The following is a 20,989-nucleotide window of genomic DNA, read 5'->3' as shown; positions in this document are numbered from 1 at the left end:
CTATCTCTACTCTTACATGATATTCTTCCTGTATTTCTTTATGTATCCCAATTTCTCTCCTTTTATGTGGATACCATTCATTGGTTTAGGGCCCACTTAATCCAGTATGATACCATCTTAACTTGATTACATCTGCAAAGAGCCTACTTCCAAATAAGGTCATATACCTACATAATAAGGATTAGGGTTTGAAAATATATTTTGGAGGGATACAAGTGAATTGATTAAAGTTCATAGTTATTTTTTACTTATTTGTGCATTAGTATGTTTTTCTTTTATTGATTCATGTGAGTTGTTGATATAGTACTAATTTCTTGTAATAATAAAGTATAATTGATATTAATAATTATTTTAACTTATACTATTACCATTAAAATTTCTATGTCATTTTTATCTGTTGATGTAAAACAATTTTATTATAAAAATTAACAAGGTTAAAAAGAAAATATAATATATTTTAAGGTACCCTCTAAAAATTAGCTTAAACAATGGTTCATCTAATTATATAAAAAACTGAAATCATATAGTCAAAAGACCAATATTGTTTATGATTTAAAATATTATAAAATAGAAGATATGGTTTTGCTTCTCTGGGACAGAATATTTATCATGAATGTTAAGCCTTATATACATTTTTTTCTATATCATGGACCAATATGCAAAAAAAGAAACAGTGGATTCAGTTTGTATTGATAATTGTGCACTTTCAGAAGTATCATATAAAAAAGACAAAAGGTTACATGTCACTCTGTCTAAATGAATAAAATTGTGGTTAATATGAAATTACAGAGAACAATTCTTGACTAGTGAACATGCAGATTAGGATGCCTATAGAAGGTACACAATGATCATAACAACATTAAACTACTGTGACATTCCAATAATTAAAAAATGTTAGACTATGATATCTGGAATTGGTACAACTGTTTGTTTTGGTAGAAGAGAAATTTGAAAGTAAGAGTAATTAAATGACTGTGATTTCAAATCACACAGATGGCAGACCCAGGACTAGAAAAACAGGCACCCCGATGTTTTCTACAATGAAGTGCTTAGTGGAATTTTTGTGACCAATCTGTCATTTGCTGCTCTAATCATCACACTATAGCATACCTCTGACTTACAGTAGGCACAACTAAGAGGTTCTGTAATTTCTTCACATTGACACTGATTTTATAAAACTTTAAATGCATTTATTTGCATATCTTTCTAAACTTTGCAAATACTATTAAAAGAATGGCAAATAATTTGAATAAAATATGCAATAAGATTGTAGTTATGGTGGCCTATAGCTTTGAAATCTTTTGATTTCTGATGTCATGTGACATATTGCTTATTTTTCAAAATGATATGAATAGTGTTTTTAATCTATAGGAGCAGTTATGCTGAGCACTATGTTTTTTTTTTAATTTATCTGTTATGTTCTCTGCCTATGAGACAACCATTATCTAGTGGAGACAACAGATTGGTAACCAAGTATAACAGAACAAACTAGTGTTTTCTAAAAATGTGAAAAGACGATTGATATTAGAATGATCAAATATTTCTTTAAGGTTGGACATCACACTTGCTAGAAATCTGACTGATTCATAGAGATACTCTGATTGGTGAACATTTCAATTTTTAATTAAATCAGTTACGTTAGATGAAATCATTTAAAAAAAACGGCATAATTTTCTGAAGACGGCATATTTTTGTTTTGTTTTGTTTTTTTAATTTCAGTGGTATGTTTAAAGCACAGGCACTGAGTAAAAATGTCTTTTAATAACAAGCGCTGCTTTTTTGTTGGGCTTCACTTAATGTATTTTGTTTTAGTTGATTCAGACTGTCAGCGTTATGGACAAAGATGATCCTCCCCGAGGCCACAAATTCTTCTTTGAACCAGTGCCAGAGTATCCCCTCAATCCAAACTTCACCATTGTAGATAATAAAGGTATAGAGTACTTTTTAAAACAATAAATTATGAGACTATACGATACAAAATAAAAACTGATGTGAGTTAATTCCCCCCCTTTTTCTCCCCCCCACCCTGCCCCCAGATAACACAGCAGGAATCATGACTCGAAAACATGGGTATAGCCGCCACAAAATGAGCACCTATCTGCTACCAATCTTAATCTTTGACAATGATTATCCAATTCAAAGCAGCACTGGCACACTCACTATCCGTGTGTGTGCCTGTGATAATCACGGAAACATGCAGTCCTGCAACACACAGGCCTTGGTCCTCTCGGCTGGCCTGAGCACGGGAGCTCTGGTTGCCATCCTTCTCTGCGTCATCATACTGCTGGGTAAGCTCCACCCCCAACTACTATTTAACTCACGGAATTCTCTCTCGTTGCCCAGTGATCCTGCACTGGAAAGCACTCTTCTCTACAACAAAGATGGACTATTTTAACTTTTTTTTTTTTAATCGCCCTTTCAACCAGGAAACAAATTTGAGTTTTTGTCTGTGGAAATAGGTCTAGCTTTCTAGAGATCAAAAACAAGGATAAAATAGCTAGTGACCTTTTAATGTTTATTAATCTTACAGTTTAGTGCTAATCAAGGTACTGTTCTAATGACTTGGAATTTTATAATTGATTTAATTTTGATATCCACTCTATAAGATAGGTATTTCTTATACAGAAAGGCTAAATAACTTACACAAAGTCACCCACTTAGAGTGTTTTAATTACCATTAAAACCTAGATTATTTGAATTTCAAATTCTCCTTTCTAAACATTATTCTCAAAACCAAAGACTACCTTTACAAATAATATTACTAACAAACAGGTATATCAGACATCTAAATGGTAAATGTAGATATTTGTCACAATAAGATCTTTTTTTCATAAAAAATTATATGTATGTGCAATACACCAAATTTAAAGTTTATGTTCATTTTTAAAATATCACTACAGCATTGTGGAATATCTAGTCCTTTAATGTTTTCTAAATAAAGTCATGTTTCCAATAGCAAATGTTTTATTTGAGCATGCCCTAGCAGGACAACGATTTAATTCAATTAAACAGTTGTTCCACTGTAAAACATTCCCCCAAAATTGTTTCCAACAAATATTCATCCAAAATACTTATGCTTAAGGCAGAAGAGCTAGCCAAATTTATGTTCCAGTGCCCATATGTGCTGGCTTTTTTTCATTGCCAATCCTTTCAAGTTATCTGGATGAAATCCCTTTGGCCAGATATCCTTGCAGGACGTCAGTGGGGGATTGATGAAAGTAAAGGGAAACCATTATTTCTCAGCTGAAATGATCCAACTACTTAGAAAAACATTTTTTCAGGGAGTTAGAACATACACACCACCACCATCACCATCAGCAGTCCTCATTTCCCCCTGCTGCTAGAAAGTTCAGCTCCTCTGCAAAATATTGTTGAATCCCCACGGAGATGAATTTTTGGCTTAATCTTTTAGCTAAGTGTTAATTTTGTGCTTTTCATATTGTTTTATTTGCTCAGATAGTTCTACTTTCCCAATTAAGAACATGATATCATGTTATTTCAAATTTAATTTTTTATTCCTGTATTAATATAAAACACACATGTATATAACAAAAGCACCTCAAAATCGGTTACTTTTTTTTTAATTGGAGGGATACAAGTCATACTAACAATACTATAACATCTATTGAAGATATTATAGTATTATTCAACTAAATTGTGTATTTTCCGGTGGAAAAACCCTAGAAGGCTTCTTTTATGCCGGAAAGGCTACCACCTTTCTTTCCTGAGCAACACGGAAGGTGCACACTTATTGTTCACTTCCCCTACTTACTGCCGAAATGTGGAGTGATTTTCTAATATTTTAGTTAAAATTGGTTAGAACTAGATAAGAAAAGCTCAGAAAATTTCATTATCAAATTCCAATGCAGTCTTGCTGCTAGTTTGAGGCTGTTTACCAATGTCTGGACAGATACTGCATTTCTGTAATTAAGAAGTCTGCTCTTTGCAAGGCAGTGGTACAGCATGGGCAATAATATTTTAGATATACTCTGTTACAGTTGAAAGAAATGTAGTTCTTAGTTTATATCCATGTTGCAAGGCAAAGTAGGAGCCTAAAACCTATGTAAGGACTTTCTAACCTTTTTGGTTCCTTGGATATCTTTAGTAGTCAGATAAAATTTATGGGCCTATTTAGGATAATAATTTAAATTTATAGAAATGAGATTTATAAGACAAAACAAAATATATTTGTCAACTGAACAAAAAAAGTTAAGTGTGCTTGATTATTGTCGTACTTTCTTGCTCTAGTACAAGTCTGATGATCATTTCAGACATGTTATAATGTAATACAAAATAAGTGTTTTCCATTAGTTTAATCATCACAAATATTGTTATTCTCACTATAGTTTATGCTGAAATTATAATAGAAAGAAATATTAAATTCCAGTCATAGTTTACTAAAAATAATGATACCTTTTTTTTCTATTTCTTTTCTTAGCTTCTCTTCCTTCCATTCACATTCCCCAGATTAATAACCTTAGTTCAGAGGAAAGCAATAATTTGACCTGGCAGGGAAGAAAATACTCAGAATAGGTTCTAAGGATCATTTGTGAAAGTTAGTACACATTATATTAGCTAATAAGCTTTTAAAATAATTTTATATAGCTTTTTTATTTACAAATATTAGAAAACTTATAAATTATTGCTGTCACTATTATGTTGAGAAAGAACCTTCTTATTCTACCACATGGTTCACTAGGTTGTTGGATTGTAAACCTATGCTGAACTTAACTGTTACATTTCATTTTTACTAGATAGTTTTTTTTTTATTTTTTATTGAATTTATTGAGGTGACACTGGTTAACAAAACAAGATAGGTTTCAAATTTGCTGAACAGTTTTTTTTAATTGTTTTCAAAATGATTGTGAATATAGCTCAGACTCAAAGCCCTTTCTATGGAGGTTAACTAAAGATGCTTCTAATGATTTTTTTTTCACAAATTATTTTACTAATTACAAGAAGCTGAGGTATGTGTTTTGACCAATATGACAATAGCAGTGGACAGGCTTTTGGTAGAGTTATAACGGCCTCAAGGACCAATGTGAAGTATAGTCTCAATGTAACTGTGTTTGCTTGTGTAATCTTGAAACAAAGATTGAAAAGAGAAATAATAGATTTTGAACCAACATTTTCTTGTTTTTTAATGAAACGTGAATAGTACTGACAAAACATTTAACTGCCTTAAAGTAATGGAAACCTGTGTGTTATTTCTTTCAGGCAGTGTGTAAATGTGCTTTTGGGAAATTTTCTTCAACTCAGCGATGTGGTCCATTTTCAACAGAATATGTATACTTTGGAAACATCATGGGTTTTTTTTTGTATTTTTAAATGTAGTTTTTAATTGCATTATGTATTTATTTTGAATATGTTTACTGTCAAATATATGCATATGTTAAATTCTTGCAATATAATGAAAAATAAGAAAGCATATCATATGTGGGGAAGTTCACAGTTTGGAACTGTCCCATTGCATTAGTCATAATTGAATAAAGCTTATCTCAATGCCAGAACTCTATGGGAGAGTGAGTCTTGAAAATAAATAAATGCCAGCATAACATCTCCTTTATCAGGTCAGTGCATCCAGTCATTGGCCCAAAGCACCCCGTATTGGTATAGGACAGTTACTCATTTTATGCATTCTTACCACTTTTCACACCCAATTTCATTCACACAGGTGTGTTATATTTAATTTAAATCTGAATCATGAAATTTCACTATATTCTCTCTCTCTGTCTCTCTCTCTCTCTTTTGTTAAATAGTTTTAGTTGTGCTGTTTGCTGCACTGAAGAGGCAAAGAAAAAAGGAACCTCTGATCATTTCAAAAGATGATGTCCGGGACAACATCGTGACCTACAATGATGAAGGCGGTGGGGAAGAAGATACTCAAGCTTTTGACATCGGCACATTAAGGAATCCAGAAGCTAGAGAAGACAGTAGTAAACTAAGAAGGGATGTAATGCCGGAAACTATTTTTCAGATAAGAAGGACTGTACCTCTGTGGGAAAATATTGATGTACAAGATTTTATTCATCGAAAATTAAAAGAAAACGACTCAGACCCATGTGCACCTCCTTATGATTCACTGGCCACATACGCCTATGAAGGGAATGATTCCATAGCTGATTCACTCAGTTCTTTAGAATCTCTCACAGCAGATTGTAACCAAGATTATGATTATCTCAGTGACTGGGGGCCTCGGTTTAAAAAACTGGCCGATATGTATGGGGGTGATGAAAGTGACCGAGATTAAGAGTATTTATGACTTGATCAATTAATGGAAGTACTCTTTGTTACTAGATTGAGTGGCCTGTATTCTCTTCCTTGGAGGAAATATTTGAAAAGTCAAAAATACAAACAATACATAGGTTTTGTCTTAGTAAGGGTTTGCTTAATCAGTAAGTTTCTGTGAATGAATATGAATGACATAGATTTTTTAAAAAAAATAATAATAACCAGTTCACCCTCTTTGCCTAAGAATCTCTGAAGAAAAGTATATCACATCAATAATCAATAAAAAATACATAAAGGCTTTTTGTGCCTTTTCTTAGACATAAGAACTTTATAAATGTTTTCTTAACTGACTTACAGTCAACTTTACTATTAAATGAAACATTGTGCAACTGCTTTGTAAATTAAAATGGAAAAGAATATATCCCTAAAGAAATAGGAATGATTATTACTGCCATATTTATTTAGTTGAAGAATGTCTTGGTGTTAATTTATTCATATTTTTATAAATGTATATTTATATTTTTGTATTTTTATGAAATAAACTAGTATTTATAAAAAAGAAAACATTTTATTTAATTCCTAGAAGCAATTCTGATCTCACTTATAACAGAAATTTTTTACATCTGTAAAGGTAAAACATAGTTTACTCAGGGAGAAAGCAGCTATGTTACTGCATGTGATTTGGAACTAAACTGTATTGAAACTGTAAAAGGCCTTTAGTACAAATTGTGATTTTTCTGCTACATTCACTTAAATATGGACAAGTATACATATTGAGTCACTGGTGTTTACCCATCAATAGACTATGAGATAAATTTGGAATAGAAAATATTATAAATATAATTGTTAATGATTAATTTTGGTTTTCTGTAGAATTCTTTATTATGGGATCAACTAGTGAATTCTAAGAATAATTCAGTCAGTAACATTTTGTAGATGAAGAAAAATATACAAGACACTCTTTGTCCATCAACAGTAGTTTTCAGAATAAGAAATAATAGTTTTGATTTTTTCTTCATGATCAGACAATTCATGGAATATAGCCTGAGTAATATTTAAAGTGTGTATCAACAAACTAAAAATAAAAATTAATGGATCATTTTATTAAGAAGATGCAGAGTCATTGTATTTAAGAAAATCTTGGAAGAATAAGTAACATGTAGACTAAAGACAAGAAACCTTTAAGACTGTAAAATTTTACTAATGATTTGATGGTCCAGAAAACAGAACACAGCCATCTTCACACATGGTAAAGAAGGAGGAAAGGAAGAATTTGTATAAAAATTCTTTGCAATTTTTGAAAGATTGTCATACAGAGAACTTGCCCTGATTTAACCTGAAAAATATAACCTGAACCAAAAGATATAAATTTCCCAGAGATTACTTGTCATCAATTTCCTTTGCCATTAATTGTCCTTTTCTTTCTCTTTTGTCACTTATCCTTGAAGGAGTAAATATAGCTCCCAGAGTAATTCCTAAGTGAAATTTATATAGAAATTTGACATTGAACAGTCTGTTACCACGACTTTTTAAATAGCTTATACTTACTAAATTATAAGAGGCACTTTTGTGTTCTGTTATGTTACTATGTTGTAAAATTTTTGAAAACTAAGTCTATTTTAATAACTTTGCCATCAATAGCTAATATACATATTAAAGATTTAATGTAATGCTAAGAAAAAAACATACTGAGCACTTAGGACTTATTTGATTTTTTTTCTTATTAGAATGCCTCAGAAAATAAACTTTCTAGTTTTCATTTTAGTTTAGAAAGTTTTAGTTGTATCTTAGAAACTAATTAGTTTTGCTGTTCCTAGTAGCTCTTTCAGCATGAAGCAAACAAATATTTGAGGAGGGTCATGTAGAGTGCCAAGGTGGCCAGAAAAAAAATGAATAAGATATCTATTAATGTCTCTTATAATCCCTTAATTCTATAATCACTAAAAGGATAAATGAGAATAACTAAACAATTTTTACGGAGGCCTTAATGACAGCATATATAACAGCTACGTAAAAAAGAATTACGTTGTCAGATATGGAGAAATTGAGTTACATCATTTGCCTGTATGGGTTTGCCATGCTTATTTACGCTAAGAGTACCACAACAAACCAAGCTACCTATAAGTTTAGATTTACAATTGCTATGATAAAATAGTTTACCAAATCGTTTTTTAAGCTCCATTATTAAAAAAACGTTAATCTGACTACCATTCTCTGGCAATTAAATAATGAAGTTAGATTGAGAGTTCTTCCTTTCCTTGATCTGGAAATGACTGATATATTAAATATTTATTAAGACAGAGTTAAAAAATTTCATATTTAATAGGTATATTTAAGAATTAGTGTTGCTTGACCAGGTGGTTGCTCAGTGGATAGAACGTCAGACTGGGACATAGAGGACCCAGGTTCGAAACCCCAAGGTCACCAGCTTGATCGTGGGCTCATCTGGTTTGAGCACGGCTCACTAGCTTGGACCCAAGGCCACTGACTTGAGCAAGGGGTTACTCAGTCTGCTGTAGCCCCCGGGTCAAGGCACACATGAGGAAGCAATCAATGAACAACTAAGGTGCAGCAATGAAGAATTGATGCTTCCCATCTCTCTCCCTTCCTGTCTGTCTGTCCCTATTAGTCCCTCTCTCTGTCTCTACCACCAAAAAAAAAAAATTTTTTTTTTTGCTATAAATCAGTAAATCTGACATGATCAATGAAATTACCAGATCTATGTAATACTGATACTTCCTATAATGTTCCAATAATCTAGGGAATTCCTATTGTAGGAAAAAATGCATTTAGGAGTCAGATCAGATTTTATGTTCTTGCTGGCAAGTAAGAAATTCTTAATTTCTTCAGAAAAGTAAATATGATAATATTCATCCACTGCAATTTAACTATTTTTTTAATTTTTAAAATTTTTTTAATGTATTCACTTTTAGAGAGGAGAGAGAGAGGGCGAGAGAGACAGAGAGAGAGAAAGAGGAGAGAGAGACAGAGAGAGAGAAGGGGGGAGGAGCTGGAAGTATCAACTCCCATATGTGCCTTGACCAGGCAAGCCCAGGGTTTAGAACCGGCAACCTCAGCATTTCCAGGTCGATGCTTTATCCACTGCGCCACCACAGGTCAGGCATCCATTGCGATTTAAATTTTATTTTACTAGATGCACACAGCACACCCAATAACACAAGTTTTCATCACTTGATTATCACAGATGTGGAGTTGGTAAAATTTTAGGAAAATTACTTCATAGTGTGCAGATAAATTAAGTAGTTTCAATTGTGTAAACTTAAAATGGAATTAAATTAGGTTCAATTGAGTAACCATTATTTCAAATGTAATTAAATCTTAATTGTTTTATATTTAATGTTCAATTATTCTTAGAATAATATGTCAATATCTAATTTCTTTTCAGTGAGAAAAACCTATCTACATTTTTTGAACTTTATTACACAGCCTTGATATTATATAAATTTGCTCTCAGACACGTAAAAGAAAATCCAATGACTTAAAAATTACACCCGGTAAAGAAAATAAAACAGCACTAAAAACAAAAGCAAGCAAAAAAAATTAAAAAAAGGCAGCAACATTTTACTTTAGCCAGTGGTTGAACTAAGCCTTGTTGATTATTCATTCTACCTTGGCATAAGCATAATAATTGGTATCCAGGAATTTTCATTATTTTGGTTATTCTTTTACTTTACTTAGTTTTATTGACTGGTCCCTGTTCTTCTTTCTATCTCATTTTGAAGTAATCCTGGCCGTCAACTTTTTTCCCCCTCTTTTTAAATCTTAAATTCTGGTGCCTGATGACCTTATTCATTCTCCCAGGTCCTGCCAGTATGCCACAAGAATTTTGGAAATATGCAATGCAATATGTAACTATTGAGTCAGGTGACATTGACCCTTTTTCCCTTAGAGTGTCAAATTAAAAAAATGACAACAGCCAACACAGCAATAGCCATCTGGTGTGAATGAATCAAAATTATATCTGTTCTTTTTAATTTTTTGTCAGAATGGTTAAAAATATAATAAATTCTTTGGTGTGCTGCAGACTTTTAGTACTTAGTTTATGTGGGCTATGAGATGAAAAAGGTAGAAAATCGCTTATCTAACTATTCTAAATTTTTATTTGCATGTTTACATGGGATATGTACAAACTTTAACTTTTCATTTTCACCCCTAAATCTATTCTACTCTCAGCTTGCCCGTGTCCCTTGATGACAAATCTATCCTTCTACTTGCACGGACCAAGATCCTTACAGTTATTCTTCATTCTTCTTATTCTCTTATCCTTCATTTCCAATATTTAGAAAATTCTAGTGACTATAGAACACAGAATAGATAGGGGGTGCATTTATTTTACTTTAAAACAAATAGGTAAGTCTGAGCACCTCATTCTTCTATTTAAGTCTTATCAATTACTTTCTACAATAAGAGTCAGCCCTCACAAAGGGTCTTCCAGATCACTTTCTTGTTATCTATTTGGTCTTATTCTCCTGTACTTTCTTAACTCATTTTACTCCAGTTATTCTGAGCTCCTTGTTGTTCCTTAAAAATGCTAAGCATTTTCCCTTTGAACTGATCAGTCCCCTTAGAACATTCTTTCCCCAGATATCTAAGAATTTAATTGTGTACCTTCTTATAAGCCTTGGTTCAAAAGCCACTTTTGCAGTGAGGACAATATTAAACAATCTATTTAAAACCACCCAAATCCATTTTACTCCTCTCAATTTACTTTAAAATAAATTTTTTCCACAGCAAATATCACATTCAACATGATATCTAATTTGTTCAAGATTTTTTTTTTTTTTTTGTATTTTTCCGAAGTTGGAAACGGGGAGGCAGTCAGATAGATTCCCGCATGCATCCGACTGGGATCCACCCGGCATGCCCACCAGGAGGCGATGCTCTGCCCATCTTGGGGCATCGCTCTGCTGCAACCAGAGCCATTCTAGTGCTTGAGGCAGAGGCCACAGAGCCATCCCCAGCGCCTTGGCTGCGGGAGGGGAAGAGAGAGACAGAGAGGAAGGAGAGGAGGAGGGATGGAGAAGCAGATGGGCGCTTCTCCTGTGTGCCCTGGTCGGGAATCGAACCCAGGACTCCTGCATACCAGGCCGATGCTCTACCACTGAGCCAACTGGCCAGGGTCTAGTTTGTTCAAGATTTAATGCTTTTGTTTGCCAATGTCTACTAGAATGGTTGCTGGTTTGCAAACTGATCCCTGCACAAGGAGGGCAACAAAAGACTAAAAAAAAAGGCAGGACACTCCAAAGTAGTAGGTGGCAGATATAACAAGTAAGAAAACTTACATGAGAGATATTTGCATCTGCCTGCCAAAATTATAAAAGTTTACATAGAAGGCTTAACTCATTTAGTCACATATACTGTACAGATGGTTCAACACCATCTTGTTGTCTCATGGTTCCATCCTAGAAACAATTCCTAATTGGGAGTGATGGATGGAACATATGTTCCATGCACAAGAGAGGGAGCAAGGCATCTTTGATTGCCCAGGTCCATTTTGCAAACTAGCTGGAGTTTATGTTCTCTCCTTGAACACCTCCAACAATGGATGGCTCTTTGGGCCACAATTTTTACCTATTATATTCACTAAAACATCTCATATGGCTAGATTAGCACTTTGTAACTTGATGATGTGATAAAAATATTTTCCAAATATCAAATGACATGCTCAATATTTGTATATAGTATTTTTCTTAATTTGATAAAATATGAATACTTGAGAGATTAAAAGAAAACAAATATAAACAAAATAAATTATACTCAAATTTATAACAATGTGTATGTGTTCAATACCATATTGATTATAGACTAAACTGTTAAATTCAAATACCCTTTGTTAAATTCTGGTTAATTATAATTAAGTCACTATTTGAAAAGTACTTTCAAAATTAAAAAAAAAGCACAAATAATATTTCCTTTTTTAAAAAAGCCTCACACTAAACTAAAATAGTATTCAATAATCTTTGCTTCTAAAAAAATATGATAGTGGGACTTCACTAGATTTTAGTCCATCAATTCCAAATGTCAGAATAAAATCACAAGCCAACACAGAAAAGAAATAAAATAATATTTTTCTCTCTTCTGCAGTTTTAATTATATCCATAATCTCCTAGTCATTGGCTTGCTGTTAGCTCACTTTTTTTTATAGTTGCATAGAAGAGTATGGGTAAAAGCAAGCTAAACAACCGTAAAAAAATGTCTTTTTACTTAAATATTTAATTGCTTCCTAAATTTCAGTAACAACATGTAACTATTTCTAAGAATAAATATTAGTTGATAGTTTATATAAAATAGAAACACCAGCTCTTTGAGGCCATATGGTCAAACAACAGTGCACTCTATGACTTGCTGTCTTTGCTGTTGCCTGACAGAATAGTATTAGCTAACATAGTGTTAGAAATTGGGATAGAAGCACCATATTATTGAGAATATTCAAAAGTCAAGATATTTTACCTATAAATCACTCCCTCTGGATTTTCTTAAAGACTCTACTAGTGAGATTAAGCCATTTTCACTTTATATTTATGTCATTCAGTTAATTTCATAAATTGCTAGTTCATGTGTGACAGTTTTCTTTTAGATATCATTATTGTATTGTTTCTAAACACATAATTACATAATTTTATAGCAATCATTTTCTCAATATTATATTATAAATAACTTCCACAAACGTGGCTTTGTTTTGACTATAATTAATCTCACATTATCAAAATTACATATACTATGATTTATGGTTTCTCTGCTATTATTTGCATAGTTTTCTATATGTCTCTATTATTAATTTAGCTGCAAACTCTTTGTCAATCATCTAAATTTTCTCCTTTGAGATTCTTAAGTACAAAAAAGTGGAAGATCAATATCACCTCTTTAAAGACAACTTTTCTTCAGTCACTGAACGACAACAGTGGAATGGGCTAATTTGCCCACTAGTCCAGGAACATACTAGTACCTACCTGTTCAATTAATCTGGGAATTCCCTGGATCTCTCCTTCAGTATTGGAGTCCTGCATCCCAAAACTTCTGCCAAGCACTTTCTACTTGTTTCCCTTGTTTCTCCTTCCCCTTATATTTAACCTAATTTGGTCTATATAGCTCCCAAATGATGTTATTGCTTATTTGTGTCTAACATGGTAGTACCTCTATGTTTTAAACAAAATATATTCCTTGGTAATCAATTAGTTTCTTTTTTATTTTTTGCTCCAGGTATATCTTGTACCCAAAAGTTTCATTAGTACAATATTTTTTTATGTGTTTTAACTTCTTAGTCATCAGAACTTTTATTTTTAATTCAGTGAGAGGAAGGAATGCAGAGAGACAGACTCCAGCATATGTCCCAATTGGGATCTACCCTGACCAGGATCAACCTGGCAAAGCCACTAGGGGGGATGTTCAGCCATTTGGGGTGCTGCTCTGTTGCTCAGCAACCGAGCTCTTCTTATCACCTGAGGGAGAGGCTATGGAGCAATGCTCAGCACCCTGGGCCAACTCGCTGCAATCAAGCCATGGCTGCCAGAAGGAGAGAGAGAGACAGAGTGAGAGAGAGAGAGAAGTGAGAAGGGGAGGGGGAGAGAAGCAGATGGGCATTTCTCCTGTGTGTCCTGTACAGAAATTGAACCCAGGACATCCACATGTCCAGCTAATGCTTTACTACTGAGCCAACCAGACAAAGCCAGAACTTTCTCTTTTTTTTTTTTTTTTTTTTTATACAGAGGCAGAGATAGACAGGGACAGACAGACAGGAATGGAGAGAGATGAGAAGCATCAATCATCAGTTTCTCTTTGCGCGTTGCGACTTCTTAGTTGTTCATTGATTGCTTTCTCACATGTGCCTTGACCGTGGGCCTTCAGCAGACCAAGTAACCCCCTGCTGGAGCCAGCGACCTTGGGTCCAAGCTGGTGAGCTCTTTGCTCATGCCAGATGAGCCTGCACTCAAGCTGGCGAGCTCGGGGTCTCGAACCTGGGTCCTTCTGCATCCCAGTCTGATGCTCTATCCACTGCGCCACCACCTGGTCAGGCCAGAACTTTCTCTTATGGACGTTTAATTTCTTCATTAATTTATATGACCTTCCTGTTTCTCATAGGCATCAGGCATTTGAGTTTCTAAGTCTTATTATATAATACTGGGCAGAATTCCAAAAATTTATGAATGTCATAGTTAGTAAATCTATTTCTTTGACTTTAATTACTATAACTTTAGTATATAACTATTACTGATACTAATAATAAGTCCACATATATGAATTATAAAGAAATATATTTTTATTTATTTTTTTTTTAATTTTTATTTTATATATTTATTTTTTAATGGGGTGACATCAATAAATCAGGATACATATGTTTTGTGCCCCTCCCCACCCCCTATCCCTCTCCCATTCCCCCCTCCCCCCCGTAACCACCACACTCTTATCAATGTCTCTTAGTTTCACTTTTATGTCCCACCTACGTATGGAATAATACAGTTCCTGGTTTTTTCTGATTTACTTATTTCGCTTCGTATCATGTTATCAAGATCCCACCATTTTGCTGTAAATGTTCCGATGTCATCATTTCTTATGGCTGAGTAGTATTCCATAGTGTATATGTGCCACATCTTCTTTATCCAGTCATCTATTGATGGGCTTTTTGGTTGTTTCCATGTCCTGGCCACTGTGAACAATGCTGCAATAAACATGGGGCTGCATGTATCTTTACGTATCAATGTTTCTGAGTTTTGGGGATATATACCCAGTAGAGGAATTGCTGGGTCATAAGGTAGTTCCATTTTCAGTTTTTTGAGGAACCACCATATTTTCTTCCATAATGGTTGTACTACTTTACATTCCCACCAACAGTGTATGAGGGTTCCTTTTTCTCCACAGCCTCTCCAACATTTGCTATTACCTGTCTTGCTAATAACAGCTAATCAAGCAGGTGTGAGGTGGTATCTCATTGCCATTTTGATTTGCATTAAAGAAATATATTTTTAAGTGATCATATTCTTGAGATGAATATAAACATTAAAATCTGTTTTTGTCTATTTCTTTGTCTATTTCACTCACTACTATTTTTAGTCTATAGTATCCTACAAGATTCATTTATTACTTTGAATATACTTGGAAATTTAGTATGCTTACATTCATTTGATAATCAACTACAACATGATCTAGAACACTTTTTTATGACAGCAATTAAAAACAAATCAAGAATATAATGCCTATATGATTATTTCAACTGAGTCATAATTATCAGAGTATGTAATATTTATAACCATCTTCTGATACTAACTTCTTTTGAAGGTCTCAGTTGTGTGATATGTTTTGGGTTTTTTTTGTGATAACTGATTAATAATAATTCTAGCACTTGAAGTTATTACAAGGGTTTGATTTGCGAACCTCATGGGATTGTTATACACATTCAATAAAGTGACAACTATGGAATACCACTTATTATCTCAAAATCAGCGATATACTCCACAGAATTAAAAACAAAATTGGAAGTCATCACAGTTAATCTAATTGTCAATTTAAAGTTTTACACACACTACTTGATATAACAGTCAATAGCTAGTAGGGATGTTGAAGGTGATTCAGATTCTCATACTGTTGTACTCTACGAGAAGGTTTTTTAAGAAGCTATGTAACTGGCCAAAAGTGGGTGCAACCAGGATCAGAACAGCAAGTAAACTTTCTTCCAACCACCATTTCTGCAGTTTTCACTTTTTTCTTTGTCAGTTAAAAATGAACAGTGAGAATTAAATACTTATCTTTACATAGTCACAAGGTATTCTATGAAAGCATAGTTGCTTACAAACATATAAAAACACTTGTTAACCAGTTTGATAAGAAAATAATGTATAAAAGTATTAGCAAAAAACATTAATCATCTTTGAACCTGGAAAGATCAATTCCATATTATATATATATATATATTCCATATAATTCCATATTATATATATGTGTGTGTATGTGTATATATATATATATGTATATAATATTATATATTATAAACCAAAACAGTTTTAGCCATTTTGAATCCTTTATCCAGAAATACTTAAACAGGAAGATAGGCAAGAATTCTTTATTTTTACTCTCAACATGGTTGTGAAAAGAGTTAAATTAGAAAACCAAGAATATTGAAATGTCTAAGTGTAGATTGAGTCTAAATACTTGTCCACATAGAATATTACCACCTTTAAGAGTAGGAGCAATAATAAAGGCTTTTAAAGCAGTTTTTAAAAATCCAATGGGCATGTTGGTATTCTAGCCACTGGAAAACAAAGGTTGTAGCATCAGTGAGGGTCTGAGACGTCTCACTTCTGAGGATTTGATTCAGTGTATTTAAGGTAACTGAAAGTGACATCAAAAGTTTTAGAGATAGGAAAAAATTCACATTAAAAAAAACTCCTTGGGTGGTTTTGTTTGTTTGTTTGTTTTGTGGTTTGGGTTTTTTGAGATTTTCTGTTTGTTTGTTTTGGGGGGTTTAGAGTGAGGGGGAGGGAAAGAGAGACAGGAACATGGAGCTGCTCCTGTATGTGCCCTGACCTCGGAACAAACCAGCAAACTCCCAGCTCCTGGAAAACACTTCAACCATCCACCAAATGAGCTGTCTGACCAGGGCTTAATTTTTACTTTCAGAAAAACAGAGATAAGAATGGAAAAGAGAGGAAGCATTTGTTGTTCCACTCAGTCATGAATGTTTTAGTTGCTTCCGGTGTGTGCCCTAACTGGGGATGGAATCCTCAACCTTGTTTTGGGAGACTGCTCTTAACCCACTGAGCAAACTGGCCAGAACCTCTTTGTGTTTCTATTTAGAGTAAAAATAAATTGATTCCAGAAGTTAAAAGTTATTTCAAAACCCATGTCTTCAGTTTGGCAAAAAACTTAGATTTCAAATCCGATTCATTCCCATTAAAATGTAAGCCCTTAAGAAAAAAAAATATCTATTTGTCTGTTCATACAGATACATATTTTTAAATAATCAGATAATTTTTGAAGCAGCTTTAGTGTTTCCTCTAAATCTGTCTTGAAATGATCATAGGATTAGCTTCATGGAAAAGATTAACCAGCTTCTTGGTCTAAGGCTACCACCACTGTGATCATTTGTTTCAGGCCAGAAAGGTAGCAGCCTGACCTAAACCGTGAGGAGAGGATATGAGGGCTTTTCTTAGGAGATGGTAACTAAAACTCCAGGTATTCTTAGAAAATGACACAATGGCAACCTGTCCTGTCTCCCCCCCCTCCGTGTTGGTTCTGGCGACACAGGATATTCCTGCTTTTGAAATTCCCTTAGAACCTGGACAAGTTCATGGCAAGCTTGATCTGCAGTCATACTAATCTTTGCTGACGTCTTCATTAAGTTACCCTTCAGTTGCTGTGCTAACTGCTGTCCTTCTTCCTGTGCTAACCTGTCTCTGATGATCCAGGTCTGCTTTGTTACCAACTAAAATCATTAAAAACTCAGCACAATCCTTCACACTGAAATTCTGACTTTGAAATTTACAGGTTTCTTAAAAAACTGCCTCTATCTGTGATTGAAAAGATCAACAGGAAAACCTCACCAGTTTGTATATACTGTTCTCATAGCTTCAAACTCAAGCCCTGCCCTGTCCAGAATACCTGGCCTGATGCTCTACCATCTGCCACACACTGCTCTGTGTAGGGATCCTGGGAGGTTGGATAGATGAACGGATGGTGAGAACCACTTGTCTGTCATCAGTGCTAATCAACACCAGCATTCATCATCACTAGCTGGACACTGAGCCCCCACCTGCCCTAGGCTGGCTCCAGGAACTAGGACTGGGACAGGAACAGGGCTGCAGGTGGCAGCACGGCATCCTGGCTGGCCAAGCCCAGCCTGAGGTGCAGGGAAGCAGGGTAGTGACAGGGACCAGGGCCAGAAGCAGCTGAGGGCACGCTAGCCCATAGGTCTATGCAGTGTCTGCCTAACACAGGCTCCGATGCCGCTACTGATGTTTCAAAATGTATTTTTTTATAGAAAATACTGGTACTTTATTCTAAAGTACAGGGAGAGTATAGAAAGAACAGCCTGATTTTAATAAAAATGTATTTTTACATTATAAATTATAATTTATTCATTATGCTATATCAACAAACTGTTGAAAGGATCTTATATAAGTTAATGATTAATTGACTTATCAACTTTGTAAATCCTTATTAAATGCTAACATATGTGAAGCTATGTGAAAAAATATTAGTACAATGCAGAACCCATTTCTTTTAAGATTTTAGAATGAAGCTCAACAGATAAAACATAAAACTAATAAGTAAAAGATAAAGTGGTACGGATTAGTGCTTGGACATGATTAAAGGTTAAAAAAGGTAAGTAATATTTTTTTGCTTCACATTTGTTTTACAATTATATTTTTTAAAAATAGAAGAAATAAATAATAAAAAAGATTCAGTCATAAATGATAAATACAATATCAGAAATGAAGAAAACAATGGAAGGAATTAAAAGCAGGATGGATGAAGCTAAGGATTGAATCAGCAAATTAGAGGACAAGATAAATGAAGGCATGGAAGAGAGCAGCAAAACAAAAAAATAAAGAGACTCAAAAAGTCTGAAGAAACTCTAAGAGAGCTCTGTGACAACATGAAGAGAAATAACATCCACATCATAGAGGTTCCTGAAGAAGAAAGGAAAGAACAAGGATAGAGACTTTGTTCAATCAAATCATAGCTGAAATCTTCCCTAAATTGATACAGGAAAAAGTCACACAAGTTCAAGAAGCACAAAGATTTCCATTAGAGAAAAATCCAAAGAAATCTATACCAAGACACATAATAATTAAAATACCAAAGCTAAGTGATAAAAAAAAAAATTAAAAGCTGCTAGAAAAAAAAAAAGGCTATCACTTACAAAGGAGCCCACATAAAGATGGCATCTGACTTCTCAACTGAAACACTTGAAGCCAGAAGGGAATGGCAAGAAATATTCAAAGTAATGCAGAACAAGAGTCTACAACCAAGACTACTTTATTCAGCAAGGCTATCATTTAAAACTGAAGGAAAAATAAAAAGCTTTCCAGAAAAAAAAAAAAAAAACAACTCAAGGAATTAATTACAATGAAACCAATGCTGCAAGAAACGTTAAGGGGCTTGTTGTAAACAGATCAAAGGGGGAAAAGAATATAGCAAAAGAGGAATACAGTTTTAAAGAATAAAATAGCAATAAACAACTGCATATCAATAATAACATTAAATATAAATGGATTAAATGATCCAATAAAATAACATAGGGTAGCTGCATGGATAAGAAAACAGGATCCATACATATGCTGTCTACAAGAGACACACCTTAAAACAAAAAATACACATAGACTGAAGGTAAAAGGATGGAAAATATTTCATGCAAATGGAAATAAAAAAAAACTGGGATAGCAATACTTATATAAGACAAAATGTACTTTAAGGCAAAGGATATAGTAAGAGATAAAGAAGGTCACTACATAATGATAAAGGGAGCAATCCAACAGGAAGATACAACCATTATAAATATCTATGCACCTAATATATAAAGCAGACTTTGATGAATATAAAGGGCAAGATCAATAGCACTACTATAATAGTAGGCAATTTCAATACTCCAGTAACATCAATCACTAGATAGATCCTCAAGAAAAAAAACAAAGAAACAGCAAATGTAAAGGACACACTAGATCAACTGGATTTTATAGATATCTTCAGAACCTTTCACCCTAAAGCAGTAGAATATACATTCTTTTCAAGTGCTCATGGTACATTCTCTAGGATAGACCACAAGTTAGGGAACAAAAATGGTCTCAACAAACTTAAAAAGACTGAAATCATATAAAGCATTTTCTCTGATCACAATGGCATGAAACTAAAAATCAACCACAACAGAAAACCTGAAAAATACTCAAACACTTGGAAACTAAATAGCACATTATTAAATAATGAATGGGTTAACAACGAGATCAAAGAAGGAATGAAAAAAAATTCCTAGAAACAAATGATAATGAGCATACAACAACTCAACATTTATGGAACACAGTAAAAGCAATACTGACAGGGAAGTTCATAGCACTACAGGCATACCGTAATAAGCTAGAAAAAGTTCAAATAAGCAATTTAACCTGCATCTAAAAGAACTAGAAAAAGAACAGCAAGTAAAGCCCAGAGGGAGTAGAAGGAAGGAAATAATAAAGATCAGAGTGGAAATAAATGACATAGAGGCTAAAGAAACAATACAGAGAATCATTGAAACCAGGAGCTGGTTCTTTGAAAAGGTAAAGAAGATCGATGAACCTTTAACCGGACTCACCAAGAAAAAAAAGGAGAGAGGACTCAAATAAATTAAATCAGAAATGAGAGTGGAGAAATAACAACTGACACAACAGAAATACAAAGGATTTTAAGAAAATGCTATAAAGAACTGTATGCCAAAAAATTGGATAACCTAGATGAAATGGACAAATTTTTGAAACATACAATATTTTAGAAATCAATCTGGAAAAATCAGAAAACCTAAAGAGATTTGTTACAACAAATGAAATACAAACAGTTATCAAAAATCTCACAACAAACAAAAGGCCAGGCCTGCTGGCTTCACAAGTGAATTCTACCAAATATTTAAAAAAGAACTAACTCCTATCCTTCTCAAGCTACTTAAAAAAATTTCAGAGGAATAAAGACTTTCAAGCTCCTTTTATGAGGCGAGCATAATTTTGATTTCAAAACCAGGAAAAGACAACACAAAGAAAGAAAATTATGGGACAAT

General features: G+C 33.7%; 1 protein-coding gene and 1 pseudogene across 2 annotated transcripts in view; one reads left to right on the top strand and one right to left on the bottom strand.

The window, feature by feature from the left end:
- The window catches only part of CDH9 (cadherin 9), a 65,963-nt gene extending 59,536 nt beyond the window's left edge, over positions 1–6,427 (top strand). For both annotated transcript variants that reach the window (XM_066253616.1, XM_066253617.1), the window contains 3 exons: positions 1,813–1,930; positions 2,037–2,288; positions 5,760–6,427. In XM_066253616.1, coding sequence (XP_066109713.1) covers positions 1,813–1,930; positions 2,037–2,288; positions 5,760–6,250 — 861 coding nt within the window. In that variant the 3' untranslated portion in view covers positions 6,251–6,427. The remainder of the gene's footprint in view (positions 1–1,812; positions 1,931–2,036; positions 2,289–5,759) is intronic.
- Positions 6,428–17,424: 10,997 nt separating this feature from the next.
- LOC136320428 (ras-related protein R-Ras2 pseudogene) lies at positions 17,425–17,805 on the bottom strand (annotated as a pseudogene).
- Between the last annotated feature and the right edge of the window lie 3,184 nt (positions 17,806–20,989).

This window comes from Saccopteryx bilineata, chromosome 1, assembly GCF_036850765.1.
Source record: "Saccopteryx bilineata isolate mSacBil1 chromosome 1, mSacBil1_pri_phased_curated, whole genome shotgun sequence".
In the NCBI taxonomy this organism is placed as follows: Eukaryota; Metazoa; Chordata; class Mammalia; order Chiroptera; family Emballonuridae; genus Saccopteryx; species Saccopteryx bilineata.
This window is presented reverse-complemented; position numbering and strand designations above follow the sequence as displayed.